An 18,232-nucleotide genomic window follows, 5' to 3' on the forward strand; every position below is an offset into this window, starting at 1 on the left:
TACGGCATGCCCGCTCGGCCTCTCCCTGGCGGCGGCCATCTTGGAGGGCCATCTCGGATGGCCCGCGAAGACCGGGCCGCCCAGAAGAGGGCCTTAGCTGGCGACCTTCGGTGGTCCAGCTGGGTTGGGGAAGGGCTCGAGTCGGATACAGTACGTCGCGGTGTATCAACACTTTTCCAGTCAGTGGCGCAGGCCAGGACCGAGTCGTGCACCGCCACGAGGGCGACCATTCGTGGGACGAACCGGAAGTTGGGTAGGGAAGGAGCGCAGAAGGGGGTAGGCCGGAAGTTGATTACAGCTGGGTGGGGTGTTGGCGAGAAGGTTTACTATGTCCCAGCGCAGAGGAGGAAGAGCGGACAGGGCCCGGAAGCGTAGAAGGCTGGGGCTAACTGCTACTCCTACCCAATGTGGAGGAAGGAAGGGCGGGAACAAGGCGGGCAGGAAGCGTCTAGGGGGCGGAGCTAACGTCCCGCCAAGCTGGGGGAGGAGGGACGGGAGGGTAGTGTGGGGGCGGAGCTAAAGTCCACTGAAGTTCCGGGAAGAGGCAGTGAGAGGATGGACGGAAGAGAGTGGGGGCGGTGCTGAATGTGGATCTGTCAGAACGGAGGGGGCGGGGTTGGGGAGGGCAGGAAGTGTACCCGAGGCGGGTCTAAGATCAGCCCTGGGTTTTGAGAGGATTGGGGGTGAGGCCTGCTGGGAACGTGAAGACGGCGGGATTCCGTGTCTGGGGAGGGCAGAAGTGGAGAGGGCCCAGGCCTAGGTGTTCACTCAAGCTGTGGGAAGAAAAGCAGGGTTAATTGTGCCCTAGACTAGCTGACAAAGGACAAGCCCCCGCCGGCATAATTGACAAGTCCTTGAAACAAGCAGAGAAACATTCCTATAGGGACTCAACTGCCTGGATATTTGTACTTTACTAAGGGCAGAAGGCAATCTTAGCCTGAACCCCAGGATTCTGTAAGTCTACTTTAACGTATAAAAACTCATTCAGAAATTTCCTTTATCTCTAAACCCCCAAAATACGTGTTGGCAGTCATCCTCCAAGCACACAGCCCACCGATAAACATTTGAAAGTTTTATTAGCTGGTAATAAATGACCTTTTCCCAACAATAGCTAAACCCCCTCAAGGTCCTGGAAACCTTGCTTCCAAAATTCCTTAGAGATGAGGCTATCCCCAAACCCCTCCCAACTCCAGGTATTTAATCAGCCACTCTTCACAGGCCCCAGGCCAGCAGCAATTCCTGCCCATGCTTTAATAAAACCACCATTTTGTACCAAAGACGTCTTAAATCGTTCTTGGTCGTCAGCCCCAGACCTCACCCCACCAAACCTCACTTATATTCCAAAACGTCATCATAAGCAGGAGGGTGGGGCGTGGACTGTCAAAACCAGAGCTACAAAGAAGTTAAACAGTGGAAATAGATTTTACTCCCAAAAATGTTGCTGCAGGTAGAGACGCTCCAGTGTAGACCTGAGCTCAGTTCTAAATACAAGATCAAGTGGGAATTTATAGCTAAGAAGCAAGTTGGAGTGTGTGTGGGAGGGTGTTGGTTGCTAGAAAATTACATAGTCTGGGGGCTTCTCGCTGAACCAACCTAATAAGATTTTTGCTGAAGGCAGGCCAGGGTGGTCAGATAACACCTGAGGACAACAGTGGGGATGAGAATTTTTATCAGATTTCAAGGTGGCATAGTCTTGTTAAACTGACAGGATTCTTGCTAAAACTGGATTCTAGGGGCAGCCCTGTGGCTCAGCGGTTTAGCGCCTCCTTCAGCCTAGGGCATGATACTGGAGATCCAGGATCAAGTCCCATGTCAGGCTTCCTGCATGGAGCCTATTTCTCCCTCTGCCTCTCTCCGTGTGTCTCTCATGAATAAATAAAATCTTAAAAAACAAACAACAACAACAACAAAACCTGGATTCTAGGAGAAAGTTCATGGATGGGCCCTGTTAGGAAGCGGGTTTGGGGAACCTGACTCAAGTTCCGGTAAGCAAAGACTCTGTCAGGGAGGAGTAGTGGAATGGGTAGGATCCTCTACCCAGTGTGAACCAAGGGGCTGGTGTCTAGGAAATGAAAGAAGTCTGTCGCTGGCCAGGATCTGGTGTGTGCTTATTTCTGCCCATTGTGTTCTCTTCTTTCTTAGGAGCGAGGACTAAGTCTCTTATCTTCCTCAGAGTCCAGTATCTGGTGTTCTCTCGTCTTCCTCAGGTCCCAGGGCCTACTGTGGTCTTGTCTTCCTCAGGGCCCAGGCTCCAATGTTCTTGGAGCTTCCCTAACATTCTTAGGCCCAGGACCTGCTGTACTCTCCTCTTGGGGTTTCCTAGCAGGTTTTATTTATTTATTTATTTATTTATTTTTTAAATATTTTATTTATTCATTCAACCTGCCCTCCTAGCAGGTTTTAGCAGCTCTATTCCTCCCTTTGGGTCATCTTGCACACTGCCTGCCAAACTTGTTCCAGGAGTTGTTAATCTTTATGGTCACTGTGGAGAGCATCCACCTGCAGGCTGCACATTGTTCATCTTATTTGTTTTAATTAGACAGGCTTGATTTTGATTCGTATTTACTAAGAGACCATGCCGATGTCTTTCATTCTAACAGTATTTCCTTGAATTTTTCATAGCTATAAAAATTGTGTAGATAAAACACTACCCCCATTCCATAAGTACTTTCACTTCTTACTTTTCCGTATCTTGACTTTAAAAAATTGATATTACATAGCCCTAGGTAGTGCAACAGAGCCACATTAATTTGTCATATTATTATTGCTTTGTTTTGGATGTAACTGGGGAAGCTTGCAGTGGTTCACCATCAAGTTTGATGGAGGATTTTAACAACTTAGGGGAGCAAGCCCCCTTGGAAGTTCTTTCAGTTATTTATTCTGTTTACATGGTATGGGATAAAAACATGATTTTGGTTCAAAGGTGATTTTCAGTATGTATATTATTGAAGATTTATTCATGAAAGCCACTTTTAAGCAACAAATTGTTATTTTTCTCATTGAGCAAATTAAACTAATTAATTTACTGTAATTTGACTATGTTAAAGTATTTCTGAACAATTACTAACTATTATGGGTGTAAAATATCAAAAATGTTATGCATCCTGTTTGCATACAGAGCCCCAATCCCTCATTCAAAACCTTAAGGGCCATGGGATGCCTGGGTGGCTCAGCGGTTGGGTGTCTGCCTTTGGCTCAGGGCGTGATCCTGAAATCTTGGGATCGTGCCCCACATTGGGCTTCCTGCTCGGAGCCTGCTTCTCTCTCTCCCTGTGTCTCTCATGAATAAATAAATAAAATCTTAAAAAAGAAAAAAACCTTAACAGCCAAAATTATTTTGGAATCCACTGTGTTAGACGCATATACCACACAATATGTAACATCCTGAGCAGGTCTGGGGCAACATCTAGCCACTTACATGTGTATTGATAGCAAAATACATGAAGAGTAATGCTAAATTGGAGAAAGACAATGTGAATAGCCTGGTGAGTTCTGGTAAATCTGGCAGATACATAATGGAGGAAGACACTTGATTAGGAAAGGCTTGGGAATTTAGAATTGCATAAAAGGCATTGTGGATCATGTAAAAATGGCTGGATTAGCAATAGTAATTTTTCATTCAATGTAAAATTTAATTTGTACTTTTCCTCTCTTAATATACTCCATAGAGGGGACACGTGGGTGGCTCAGTGGTTGAGTGTCTGCCTTCAGCTCAGGGCATGTTCCTGGCATTCTGGGATAAAGTCCCACATTGGTCTCCATGCGGTGAGCCTGCTTCTCCTTCTGCCTGTGTCTCTGCCTCTCTCTGTCTCATGAATTATGAATAAAATCTTTTAAAAAAAAAAGTAGGGGATCCCTGGGTGGCGCAGCGGTTTGGCGCCTGCCTTTGGCCCAGGGCGCGATCCTGGAGACCCGGGATCGAATCCCACATCAGGCTCCCGGTGCATGGAGCCTGCTTCTTCCTCCGCCTGTGTCTCTGCCTCTCTCTCTCTCTGTGACTATCATTAAAAAAAATAAAAAAAAATAAAAAAAAAGTATACTCTATATAGTCAAATGTCTGGGATTAATTTGTTGGGAAATGCAGGGGACCTATATAAAGATAAGTTTCTGGAAAGAATTAGAAGTAAGTTTACATATACTAATGTAAAAATGATTATCATGTTCCAGAATGGGAAGTCCAGTTGTAAATCCCAAATGATCACTGTAAATCCCAAATGATGTAAATCCCAAATGGGAGATGTAAATCCCCAAATGAGGAAATGGATTATAGCAGGATGCTTTGGGATCCTGGGCCTTGGACTTTACTCTGTATTTCCTTCTTCCCCAAAGTATGAGGGGGAAGAACTGACTAGTTTTTCACAAGAACAATTAAGATTGTGGTGCATGGATGGTGCAGTCACTTAAGCGTCCAACTCTTGATTTCTGTTCAGGTCATGATCTCAGAGTCATGGGATCAAGCCTGGCATCGAGCCTGGAGTCAGGGTCCATGCCCAGAGTGAAGTCTGCTTAAGAATCTCACTTTCCCTCTGCCCCTCTTCACCTATCCTCTCATAAATAAATAAATAAATAAATAAATAAATAAATAAATAAATAAATAACTTTTTAAAGCACACACACAGGGCAGCCCTGGTGGCGCAGCGGTTTGGCGCCATCTGCAGCCTGGGGTGTGATCCTGGAGACCCGGGATCAAGTCCCACATCAGGCTCCCTGCATGGAGCCTGCTTCTCCCTCTGCCTGTGTCTCTGCCTCTCTCTTTCTCTCTGTGTCTATGAATAAATAAATAAAATTTTAAAAAAATAAATAAATAAAGCACACACACAAACACACGGGGAAGTGGGTGAAGGGATGAGGTAACTGGGTGATGGGCACTAAGGAGGGCACTTGATGGATTGAGTAGTGAGTGTTCTATGTTGGCAAATTGAAATTTTTTAAAAGATTTTATTTATTTATTCATGAAAGACACACAGAGAGACAGAGACAGAGGCAGAAGGAGAAGCAGGCTCCATGCAGGGAGCCTGACGTGGGACTGGATCCTGGGACTCCAGGATTATGTCCAAGGCAGGCGCTAAGCCGCTGAGCCACCCAGGGATTCCCAGGCAAATTGAATTTATTTTATTTTATTTTATTTTATTTATTTTATTTTATTTTATTTATTTTATTTATTTTATTTTATTTTATTTTTTATAGATGTTATTTATATTAGAGACACACAGGGAGAGAGAGAGATTGAGAGAGAGAGAGGCAGAGACACAGGGCAGAGGGAGAAGCAGGCTCCATGCAGGGAGCCTGACGTGGGACTGGATGCCGGGACCCCAGGATCACGTCCTGGGCTGAAGGCGGCCCTAAACCGCCAGGCCTCCGTGGCTGCCCAGGCAAATTGAATTTAAATTAAACACACACACACACACACACACACACACACAAGGACGCCTGGGTGGTTCAGTGGTTGAGCGTCTGCCTTTGGCTCAGGTCATTATCCTGGGGTCCTGGGATGGAGTCTTGCATCAGGCTCCCTGCAGGGATTCTGCTTCTCCCTCTGCCCATGTCTCTGGCTCTAGCTCTGTGTCTCTGATAGATAGATAGATAGATAGATAGATAGATAGATAGATAGATAGACAGACAGACAGAGGATCCCTGGATGACTCAGCGGTTTGGTGCCTGTCTACAGCCCAGGACATGGTCCTGGAGTCCCGGGATCAAGTCCCACACATCTGGCTCCCTGAATGGAGCCTGCTTCTCTCTCTACCCATGTCTCTGCCTCTCTCTCTCTCTCTGTGTATCTCTCATGAACAAATAACTAAAATCTTAATAAATAAATAAATAATAAATAAATAAATAAAATCTTAACACCCCCCCACACACCCACACACAAGATGGATTCAAACTCATCTTAAAGGGAAATGATCCCAGAAACTACTACTTCAAAAATGTTCCTTGTTTTTTTGCCAATAAATTTAGACTTCAAAGCCAACCATAGCATGCAGTTATAATCACAGAACATTTTGGGATCCCTGGGTGGCGCAGCGGTTTGGCGCCTGCCTTTGGCCCAGGGCGCGATCCTGGAGACCCAGGATCGAATCCCACATCGGGCTCCCGGTGCATGGAGCCTGCTTCTCCCTCTGCCTATGTTTCTGCCTCTCTCTCTCTCTCTCTCTCTCTCTCTGTGACTATCATAAATAAATAAAAATTAAAAAAAATCACAGAACATTTTATATGATGGTGGTGGGAAATTCACTTTGTGGTTCAGTGAGTTGGCACTTTTTTTTTTTTTTAGAAGTGTGTGGTTTGTTTCAAGCACTCTTATGTCACCTACTATGAAGAGGAATATGAGGGAGAGACTGTACCCGTGTCTGCATATGTAATTTGATGAAGCCACCATCTCTTCTTGCTCCCACTCTGTGTTTTCACCTCTTACCTTTGGACCTCTGAAATGTCTTTGCGCCTTCTCTGGAGTCCCTTGGTTATGCCTCAGAGATTGTAGTTGAGGTGATTTGGCTCTTCCTGCTGATTTCAGTGGATCTCTGCTCTTTGTGGAGTGTTCATCTCCCAAGGATTGGCTCTAAATCAGGTGAGCAATGGTCAATCTGAGCCTGCAGAACTTGGTTATCCTGGGGTCCTACCTAAATCATGGCTCAGCATAACTAGGAAGACACTTGAAAGCAGAAGCTGGTTGGGAGCAAGAAAGGGTGATAGTGTAAGAAATTTGTAGGGTTTTTTTTCCCTCCAAGTAACAAAATATGGCACCATTCATTAGCTGACACTGCATGAAATCCAGAGGCAAGGGGCTTCCAGGAATAGTTCCTGGGCTTGACCACTACCCTTTGCCAGGCACTGTCCATCTTTTATCTCAACCCTCCTTAGTGTACTGCCTTGATTATTCCTGAGGCTTGTGTCCCCATGGTCTCAAAGTGGTTATCACAGTTCCAAGCACTGCATGGAGCCATGCAACATTTGGCTGAAGATACTGGCATTAGGGAGCGTATTTGTTTCCTGTGCTACTTTAACAAATTACCATAAGCTTTGAGGCTTAAGACAACACAAATTTATCATCTCACAGCTCTGGAAGTCAGAAGTCCAAAATGGGTCTTAATGGGCTAAAATAAAGATGTTGGAAGAGCTGCATTCCTTTTAGAGGCTCTAGGGGAGAATCTGTTTCCTTCCCGTTTCCAGCTTTTAGAGACTGCATTCCTTGGCCTGTGATCTTTTCCTTCATTACCAAAGCCAGCAGTGTGCCATGTTCAAGTCTCCCTCTGATTCTGAGGGACTTTCTCGGACTCTACTTCTCCTGCTTCTCTTAAACAAGGACAATTGTGTTGACATTAGGCCAGCACATGTAATCCAGGATGATCTCCCCATCTCAAGATCCTTAATGTAATTACATTCATGAAGTCCCTTTTGCCCTGTAAAATAACACATTTACAGGTTCCCAGCATTAGGATACAAGCATCTTTGGGAGCCATTACTTTACTTAGCACAGAGAAGGGATAAAATATTTCCAGAAACCCTTTTTCTCATGGACTTCCTCACACCCCATTGGCCAGGATTGACACTTGTGTCTATGTCCTGCCTGTAAGAAAAGCTGATAAAGAGAGTGGCTGACATTTTGAGATCTATAGAGGGAGATGGGCTCTCCACAATGAGGAGGATGGCATAGCCACAGGCACAAAAATCTTCTTAGGTGAAATGCATCTGCCCCAGAGGCCTCTCCTCCAGTTGAGTTTAAAGGTTACATGCTAAATCTGAGAGCAGATGGTGCTGGAAGTTTCTGGGCTTGCTACCAGCAGAAGTCTGGAACTGAATGAAGTCTCAAGATCAAAGGGACAGCAAGGAAAGAATTTGATGGTTGTGTTGGAGAGGAAAAGTGGTATTCCACAGAGTATGAGAGGAGCAGGACTCTCCCTTGGGTCTCGGAGGAAAGCCAGTGTTTCAAAGGATTTTCATAAAGGGGGATGGAGAGGAAGGTCTTCAGCATTCATGTATAGGACATTCTTCCTCATATCTTCCCCCAGAACACACCAGATATTTTTTTAGGCAGCTATGGGTGAGGCTGCCTCAGGATCCATCTTTTTAAGAGAATTTAGTTGAAGTTTATGAGGTTTGCATTATCCTTAGAGAATGGACATGTCACCCGGCTGTAGTATGTGGTATGTCTTTTTAATCCTGCCTGGATCTTGGCTATGCTCATGGAAGTGTGAAAATGCATACAACTCTTTATGATACCTTTCTTAAAGTTAATAGTAGAATGCTGTGTGTGAAATATTGCTGAGTTAGTATAGACCTCCCTGATTTGTGTGAAGTGATGGCATTTAGATTATGGAGGGAAAAAGTGAATGGCGTATTCTTCAGTCCTCTTCTATGAATACTATATAATTATGCATATATTGATCCCTATGATACTAAAAGATAATCTCTGTATAACACTTCAAACGTGGTAGTTCTCTAAATCATATATGATATAAAAAGTTAGATATGGTATTGTTATAACCTTTACATTTTATCACCTATGGCAATCATTTCTATGATACATTGTCCATCATGCCTAGACTATGAGTCCCATTAAATGGTGTTTCAATGGTAAATCAAGGGCATATGTAGAACATAACTGCTTATCCTCAACTGCAGGGAACCTCAAGTGCAAAATTTTATTACATGCATATACCTGTTTATGGGTCAAAAATACCTTGTGGACTCTGCCTCTTTTGGTTTATTTTTGATGTCAAATAAAATGGAATTCCAACTAACAGCTTTTCCATATTGATTACAATCAAAAGCTTCTCAAATCTATATGAATTTCCAAGTGTCAAATAAGGTGATAGCCATAGTTGGAAGAGTGCCAACATTAACTCTATTTACAGTGTTCTCTAGTATGAGTCCTCATGTGTTGAAAAAGTGAGAACACCTCCTGAAGGCTATTCCACATTGATTATATATAGAGAGTTTTTCCCAGTATGAGTTCTCTGATATAGCAACATAAGTGCTGAGCTATATTTAAAGCCTTTCCCCCAATGAATATATCCATGGGTTTCTCTTTAGCGTTCATTCTGTGGTGTTGAGAAAGGAAGGAGAAAAGCACGAAACTTTTCCTGAATGATTATATTGTAGTGTTTTCCTTCTTTATAAATTCTTAGATATAGAGTAAAACATTCCGTCCTTGCAAATGATTTCCTGAATTCACTGCAAATATAAAGTTTCTCTTAAGTATAAATTCTCTCATACTGAGTAAGGAATAATTTGTGTTTATATGGTTTTTATCCTGTATGAGTTCTGAAACCTATGAAAGGCAATATTTTTCAGTGACGACTCTGCCACACTCAATACATTTGTTAAGTTTATCTCCTGAGTGAACTTGCTCAGTTAAAAGAGTTGAGCTCTGTTTGAACTTCTCTACATTCATCACATTTATATGATTTCTTTTAAGTATGACTTCTCTGATGTCATTGCCTAGTGGAAGAAGGATCGAGTTCTAATCAACTTTTTCCCCAAGTTCATTATTATTTCAGCCTTTGTCCTGAATCAGTGTTTCATGATATGTTCTATCCATCTTTCTTGGTTCTCTTGTCTCTTTAAGTAGGCTTCACATTCTTGGTCTCTGACAAATATGGGGGGATAGAGTTCATCCCTGTGAATCTGTTTTCAGGACAGCATGTGCTTCTAAGAGAAATGCCCTGATTTCTGGCTATTTACTTTTGACTCTAGTTTCCCAATCTGGAAAAAAAAACCAAAACATGATTTTAAGTGCTTAGAGAAAAACTCCTGGAGAGAAAATAGTGGTATTAAGTGAAGAAGCACATTGGAAGCATGTGGATTTGTTTTTTTTTTTTTTTTTTGGATTTGTTTTAAAATGTCTTGCAAGAAGTGATTGAGCTGTGAGCATAGAGAGTGAACGCGGCCCCTTAAGGTAGCTTATGGGAAGATAAATCAGTCTAAGCTATTGATCACTCTTCCCCCATCTTTTCTAGGTGCTCTTTTGGATCCCAATTCTTTTTTTCTTTTTTAGGATTATTTATTTATTTATATGAGACAGAGAGAGAGAATGAGCAGTGGGGATGGAGAGAGGGGGAGAGAAAGAGAGAAGCAGACCCCCTGCTGAGCAGGAAGCCCAATGCAGGGCTGGATCTCAGGACCCAGAGATCATGCCCTGAGCTGAAGACTGATACCCAACTGAATGAACCACATAAGTGCTCTAGACCCCAATTCCTTGAGGACTTTTTAAATTTTTATTTTTTAAAGATATCATTTATTTATTCATGAGAGACACACAGAGAGAGGCAGAGACATAGGCAGAGGGAGAAGCAGGCTTCCTGCAGGGAGCCTGATGTGGCACTCATCCTGGCACCCTGGTATCACACTCTGAGCCGAAGGCAGATGGTCAACCAGGTGTCCTGAGGACTTTTTAACATCTCCTGCCAGTTATCTCTTTCATTCTTCTGGATTCAAACACCATTTTTAATGTTGATAAATCATATTTCTGTAGCTTAATTCCAGATTCTTTTCAGAGCACTGGACACATTCATCTGTCTGCTAGGCATCTCTATTCTACAACCACAGCCTGCCAAAATGGAATACTAATCCCACATCCCCACCTGCTCTTATCCTGGTTTTCTCTAACAGTGGACAGCATCACCATTAACCCAGTTGTTCACAGACCCTCCACTTTCATTTTGAATCAATCACCAAATTTTGTGGCTACCTTGAGTATACATTAAGTTGGTCTCATTTTCATTTCCATTGCCCTGACTCTGAGTCACTGAACTTGTCAGAGTAAATACTGTAGTAGTGCTTTAACTATCATTCCTCCTTCTGTTCTTAGCTCTGTCCTGATGCTCATCTGGCACAATCTTTCAAAAATATAGGGATCCCTGGGTGGCGCAGCAGTTTGGTGCCTGCCTTTGGCCCAGGGCGCGATCCTGGAGACCCGGGATCGAATCCCACATCAGGCTCCCGGTGCATGGAGCCTGCTTCTCCCTCTGCCTATGTCTCTGCCTCTCTCTCTCTCTCTCTCTCTCTCTCTCTCTCTCTCTCTCTCTGTGACTATCATAAATAAATAAAAAATTTTTAAAAATCAAAAATATAAACCAGAGGCACCTGGGTAGTCTATCAGTTAGGCATCTGCCTTCCTCTCAGGTCATGTTCCCAGGGTAGTGGGATCTAGCCCAGCGTCAGGTTCCCTGCTCAGTGGGGAGCCTGCTTCTCCCTCTCCCTCTGCCACTCCCCTTGCTTGTGCTCTCAATCTGTTAAACAAATAAATAAAATATTTTTAAAAACCAAAAAAAAAAAACCCAAAAAATGTAAACCAGATAGTGTCATTTTCCTACTTAAACTTAACCAATGGTTACTCCTAAATATTTATAATTTGGGGGCACCTGGGTCACTCAGTCAGTTGGGTGTCTGTCTTCAGCTCATGATTGGGCTCTCTGTTCAGTGGGAAGTCTGCTTCTCCCTCTCCCTCTGTCCCTTCCCTGCCTGTACTCTCCAATTCTCTCTCTCAAACAAAATATTTTTTAAAATATTTATAATTTTTTCTAGAATATCTCCTTCCACTATGATGATAGATGCATACAGGTAATACCACATCTGGCATGGAAGAGGGACTTGGGATGCCTGGGTGGCTCAGCAGTTAAGTGCCTGCCTTCAGCTCAGGGCGTGATCCTGGAGTGCTGGGATCGAGTCCACGTTGGGCTTCCTGCATGGAGCCTGCTTCTCCCTCTGCCTGTGTCTCTGCCTCTCCCTCTCTGTGTCTCTCATGAATAAATAAATAAAATGTTTTACTTTTTTTTTTTATGATAGTCACAGAGAGAGAGAGAGAGAGAGAGAGGCAGAGACACAGGCAGAGGGAGAAGCAGGCTCCATGCACCGGGAGCCCGATGTGGGATTCGATCCCAGGTCTCCAGGATCGCGCCCTGGGCCAAAGACAGGTGCTAAACCGCTGCACCACCCAGGGATCCCAATAAATAAAATGTTTAAAAAACAAAGACTATTTGTTGACCAACTGTCTGAGGTCACTTGTACCCCTCACCATTTCACTTTTGACTGGTATGTGGATGACTTCCAAGTTTTTTTTTGTTTGTTTTTTTTTGTTTTTTTTTTATGATAGTCATACAGAGAGAAAGAGAGGCAGAGACACAGGCAGAGGGAGAAGCAGGCTCCATGCACCGGGAGCCCGACGTGGGATTCGATCCCGGGTCTCCAGGATCGCGCCCTGGGCCAAAGGCAGGCGCCAAACCGCTGCGCCACCCAGGGATCCCTGGATGACTTCCAAGTTGAGATCATTAACCCCCAACTTATAAATTTCCAAATTTTGTGACCATATATGTTTGCTGAAGATCTTTCCTACACAGCATGCCATGAATTTCTAATGATGTAAATCAGATCATGTCACTCTCCATGGTAACCCCACCCCAAGTGGCTTCCCATTGCATTCAGAAGGAAGCTCAAATTCCTAATTAGTGTTCACAAGGCTGGCACATCTGAGCCTCATTGCATCTGACCCTCGTCCTTCTGCTCTCACCCCCTCACCTATCCATTCTGTCCTCACTGCCTGCCATCAGTTTCTTGATTGCACCAAATTCTTCCCATCTCCCACCTTTCCACCTTCACTAGTACTTCTCTTGCCAAAATGCTCTTCCCCAGCTCGTTATATACTGGCTGCTTTTCATACCTAAGAGGTCAGATTAAAGTTGACCTGTTCAAATAGGCCTTCTTGAGCTGTGTAGTGAGCTCAATAATCATCCCCAAAGATGTCTATGTACTAATCTCCAGAACCTGAGAACATGTTACCTCACATGGCCTAAGGGATTTTGCAGTTGTGATTAAGTCAAGGATCTTGAGATGAAGAGTTTATCTTGGATCATGTGGGTGGGCCCAGTGTAATCACAAGGGTCCTCAAAAGTGTAAGAAGCATGCAGGAGAATCAGAATCAGAGGAGTTTTGGTGATAGAATCAGAGGTTGGAGTGAGTTAGGGTCATGAAGTACACAATGTGAGTGGTTTCTAGAAGCTGGACAAGGCAAGAAAATAGATTTCCCCCCAGAGTCTGTAGGAGGAATACTAACTCATTTTAGTCCCCTGACCTCTAGGACTATAAGATAATAAATTTGTATTATTTTAAACCACTAGGTTAGTGGTAATCTGTTATGGAAGCAATAGGAAACTAATACAGTCCATATGGGGATGCCTGGGTGGCTCAGCAGTTAAGCGTCTGCCTTCAGCTCAGGGCGTCATCCTGGAGTCCCAGGATGGAGTCCCACATCAGGCTCCCTGCATGGAGCCTGCTTCTCCCTCTGCCTATGTCTCTGCCTCTCTATCTCTCATGAATAAATAAATAAATAAAATATTTAAAAATAGTAATACAGTCCATATGATCTAGAGTACCTTCTCTTTTGTTCCCTCATATTTTCTTGTTCTTTTCACGTGCCATGCTTATCATGATGTGTGGTAATGACTTGTATACATGAAGATTTTCCAAAGAAAATGCAGCCCCTAGCACAACAGCTGCCTGACATTCAGTAGGAAATGAATAGTGTTGGCAAATGAACAGAGGCGATGGAGTTAAAAGGAACCATGAGGGAAGAGTCTGGACCCTAGTACTTCATACTTGGATAACTAAAGCATTCTTAATCTTCTCTCTTTAGTCATTGCTCTATGACTCACCTTGATACCAGAGTAATCGTCCTATGCCCCAGTAACATCATCTTCAGGATGCTGTATGGTCCCAGTGGTCCTGAACTCTAATCCCTCCAGCATGGTAACCTGAGTTCATTGGCAGTCGTGGGGCTTCCACTTTTCTCCTTACTGAATTACTTGGGTGTCCAACTGAGAGACATAAGAGTTGCATATAGCCTATAGTCCTTAAGGAAGATTCATCCAATGACACTTGCAGCATGCAGCCCTCGAGGAATCTTGTGTGGAGGAGGTACAGCATGGAGATGTCAGGTCAGGGGTAAAATGTAGCCAAAAATGCCAAGGCAGGAATGACTTTGGGCAAGAAAGAAGCCTGGCCTGAAAACTTCAGGGAACACAGATGACACCATGAGGGTGTGATCAGGAAAATCCTGACCATGGAAACCTTACAGTCTGACAGACCATGTTTCACAACAGATCAAGTAGAAGGAAAATAAACAGATGCTGTGTTGTAGGCAGCTTCCAAGATGGCCTCTAGTGATTCCCCACTCCTGGAACTCACACTGTCCTGTAGTTCCCTTGTCCCATGCTGTGCCAGGATTGGTCTGTATGACTCATAGAATGTGGCAGAAGTGATGGTATATCCCTTCCAAGAGTAGATTATAAGAGACACTGTGGCTTTAGTCTTGATTGTTTCTCCCTCTTCTCATTCTGGAGGAAGCCAGATGCCATGTTATAAGGAAACTCAACTAGCCATGTAGAAAGGCTTAAGGTACAAGGATCTGAGGCTTCTTGCCAACAACAACAAAAACAAACTTGTAAATATATCTTCTATTACGGTTAAACTTTATATGACCACAGTCCCAGACAATATCTTGATTACAGACTCATGAGAGACCCTAAGGAAGAACCATCCAGTTAAGCTGATCCTAAATTCTTGACCCACAGAAACTGTGAGGGTATCAAATATTTGTTGTTTTAAGCTAGGAGTCAGCAAACTACAGCCTCCAGGACTAATCTAGTTGGCTATCTTTTTTTGGTTTGGTTTGGTTTGGTTTTGGATGACTCACAAACAGAATAATTTTCATACTTTTAAATGGTTAAAAAATCAAAAGAAGAATTATATTGTATGACATGTTAAAATTATATTAAATTAGAATTTTGCTATCCATAGAGTTTTATGGGAATACAGCCATGTCCATTCATTACTTATTTCCTATAACAAAAACAGCATTGAGTAGTTGCAACAGAGACCATGTGGCCCACCAAATCTAAAATATTTACCCTCTGGCTCTTTTTTTTTTTTTTTTTTTTTACCCTCTGGCTCTTTATAGAAAAGGCTTGCTACTCTTGTTTTAAGCCACTGTATTTTGGGATAATTTTTGTATGGCAGTGGATAATTAATGTACACTATGTCTCATTGTCCCTGACTTTGGACTAAGGCATGAGACTTGTTCTGGCAAAAAATGGGTTAGCAGCTATGATGTGAGTAAAGGTGTAGAATGTGCTAATGTGTCTGGACTTGCCCTCTTATGCTTCTGCATTGCAATAACAAGAACAAGACTTGGCTAACACACTTGTCTAAGGAGGATGGGAGACAAAGGGAGCAGATCTGCTCCTCATGAAGCCTGAAGGCCAGCTCAGCTAAACCCTGCCTAGGTCAGCAAACGCCACATTGACCTGTAGGGGTATGTGCCAGAACAAATGACTATTTTAAGCCACTGCATTTTAAGGGCAGTTTGTTGCACAATTGTCTTATGATAATAACTGACGAATACATATTTCCAGTTACCGATGGGTTTTGGTCAAAACAAATAGTCGGGTGCCTGGGTGGCTCAGTGGATGAACATCTGCCTTTGGTCATGATTCTGGGGTCCTAGGCTGGAGTCCTGCATTGGGGTCCCTGCATGGAACCTGCTTCTCCTTTTGCCTGTGTCTCTGCCTCTCTCATGAATGAATAAATAAAATCTTAAAAAAAGAAAAAAAACAGAAATAGTCATTTTTTTAAAAGATTGTGAATGGGGGGCATTGCCTGAAAAAGTAAATGTGAGACAGACAATTATTATTTTTTTTAACATTTTATTTATTTATTCATGAGAAACACAAGGAAAGAGAGAGGCAGAGAAGCAGGCTCCATGCAGGGAGCCTGATGCGGGACTCGATCCCAGGACTCCAGGATCATGCCCTGGGCTGAAGGCAGACGCAAAACTCCCGAGCCACCCAGGGATCCCTGAGACAGACAATTAGTCCCTTCAGGCCATCCTCAGGGAGGCCGTTGGGCAATTTCCTTCCTATTTCACTCTTTCTTTTTTTTTTTTTTTTTTTTTTTTTAACGTTCAAAAAAAAATATTTATTTATAAAAAATACAATGGGATAAGTTTATGCTGAGAAACGCAGCAATAAATACAGTTGAAGAGAACAGAGCAACTCTACATTGATACATTGGCACAAACAGGAAGCAAACGCACCACCCAGACCCGACTGTCTGCAGGCCGACTTTGTACACGCTCCTTTAGAAACCCCACTCGGGAAAGCTCTGGTCAGTTCAGGTAAGAGAATGAGTACACATATAATCACAAATGCACACGGATCAGGACTTTATTTAAAGATTAGCAAACAATACTGTGGAGACATCGGTATGTAAATCTCTTAAAACGCTGCGTCTTAAATTTAGTCGGCAAAGACCACATTTAGCTAAAAGCATGAGTTTAGTCCTCCACGTAGAAACCAGATACGGGACTGCAAAAAAAAAAAAAAAAAAAAAAAGAAAAGAAAAGAAAGAAAGAAAGAAAAAGAAAAAAAGAACAAGCTTCCTATTGTCTGAAAATCCCAGTTTATTAAGTAGATCGTAAAAATGCATAGGTCTTGGATGAGAGAACTGGCTGCACGAAGGTACTCCCCTTTCACAGTGTTCCTTTTAACTTCATATGAGAGTTATTGCTTCTGCTGTGGGACTGGACTGTTACGGCACTAAAGGCAGCTATTGGGGGAAGAGGCAGGGAAAGGAAGAGGGAATGTATGTAAGGCAGTATTTCCTTCAGGTACAATAAGCATAATAGTGTTTTAGGAAGACAAGATAAAAATCACTCAAGGCTAGCTTGGTTCTCACTGAATAAAAACAACAGGCTAAATACTGAGCTCCTGGTGGGACCTAGTAATCGATGCCTTGGTCGCCGTATTGGTAATCCCGGGGGTAGTCGTCTGGGTACTCGCCGGGGTACTCCTCTGGGTACTCCGCCTGATAATCGCTATCACTGATCTCAGACCCGTTCGTTCCTGTTCCTTGGCTTCCGTTGTGAATGACGGGTTCTGTGGGAGCGGCGCAGTACTTGGGGTCGTATACTTGCCGCCCCAGCCCGTACACGCTCATTCCTTTCTGGGAGGCCACTTTGTTGGTTCCCATCTGTAGAGAAATTGTCGAGTTGTCCACTGGCTGCAGTGTGAGCTTCTGATCGTAGATGTCTCTTCTGGTACCTGGTGCTAACATCCCCGCCTGGCTGGCTCCTTTGTTGGTGCCCATCTGCAGACTAATTGTGGTCTGGTCAAAAGGCTTGTCAGTTTGCATTTTGGGATCATAAAGATGCCTCCTGGTCCCATAGGCTGTCATACCCGCCTGGCTGGCACATTTGTTGGTTCCCATCTGCAAACCAATTACACTTTGGCCAGCTTTTAATTTTCCTTCATCAAAACGTCTTGTTTGTTTTTCAGCATACTTAACTCCAATGTCAATGGTTGTGTGGAATCCTTTTGTTTTAGCCAGGCCTGCCAGAGCCACCAGTGTAGTCTGAACCTGGGTCATGTTTCCATTCTCAAAAAGATCATTGGCTTCAAATATGTCATGTGGCTTCATGCCATAAGCCTGAATAGCTTTAATAAAGTTGCCAATATTCTCCAGCTGAGGCCAGTTTAACGAGGACTCATTAACCTTCTTCACTGAGCCCGGCTGTAGCTTGTTTATGAGCTCGCAGAGGATGATGCCATCTTTTAAGCCCAGCTGAAAGTTGGTGCCAATGCTCATGCCTGTCACTTCTTCTATCCAGTTTCGAAGATCTTCTTCTGCTTGATGATCATACTTGGAAGCAATCTTGTTCTTGACTTCGGCCGAGAGCCCGTAGGAAGGGCCCTTGTTGAAGTGGGTCATGGCGGCGCGCGGCGGGCAGGGGCTGCGCTCGGCGATCCCGCTCGGCTTCCCCGCTGCGGCCCCGAGCAGTGGCCGCGGCGCAGACCTCGGAGCTCGCTCCCCGGCGGCGCGGAGACGCCCAGACGGCGGCGGGCGCGGGCGGTGCCTCGGCGGCTCGCTCCGACTGTCCTATTTCACTCTTTCTACTAAACATTTGAAAATGAACTTTAATGAAGAATATTAAGAAGATTAAACTATTTTTTTAAAGATTTTATTTATTCATCCCTGAGAGACACACAGAGAGAGGCAGAGACATAGGCAGAGGGAGAAGCAGGCTCCTTGTAGAGAGCCTGATCTGGGACTTGATCCCAGGACCCTTGGATCATGATCTGAGCCAAAGGCAGACGCTTAACCACTGAGCCACCCAGGCATCCCTAAACTATTTTTTTTTTAAGATTTTATTTATTTATTTATGAGAGACACACAGAGAAAA

General features: G+C 43.8%; 2 protein-coding genes across 2 annotated transcripts in view; one reads left to right on the forward strand and one right to left on the reverse strand.

The window, feature by feature from the left end:
* Positions 1 to 133: 133 nt before the first annotated feature.
* The window catches only part of ZNF329 (zinc finger protein 329), a 50,286-nt gene continuing 32,187 nt past the window's right edge, over positions 134 to 18,232 (forward strand). The window contains 1 exon segment of the mRNA XM_041743021.1: positions 134 to 253. The gene's annotated coding sequence lies outside the window, so the exon portion shown is untranslated.
* On the reverse strand, positions 16,434 to 17,923 carry LOC121484182 (calponin-3). The gene has a single exon (XM_041743039.1). It carries the CDS (start codon positions 17,758 to 17,760, stop codon positions 16,771 to 16,773), a length of 990 nt encoding a protein of 329 aa, XP_041598973.1. The 5' UTR covers positions 17,761 to 17,923; the 3' UTR covers positions 16,434 to 16,770.

The sequence above is a fragment of the Vulpes lagopus genome, chromosome 2 (genome assembly GCF_018345385.1).
Source record: "Vulpes lagopus strain Blue_001 chromosome 2, ASM1834538v1, whole genome shotgun sequence".
NCBI classification, from domain to species: Eukaryota; Metazoa; Chordata; class Mammalia; order Carnivora; family Canidae; genus Vulpes; species Vulpes lagopus.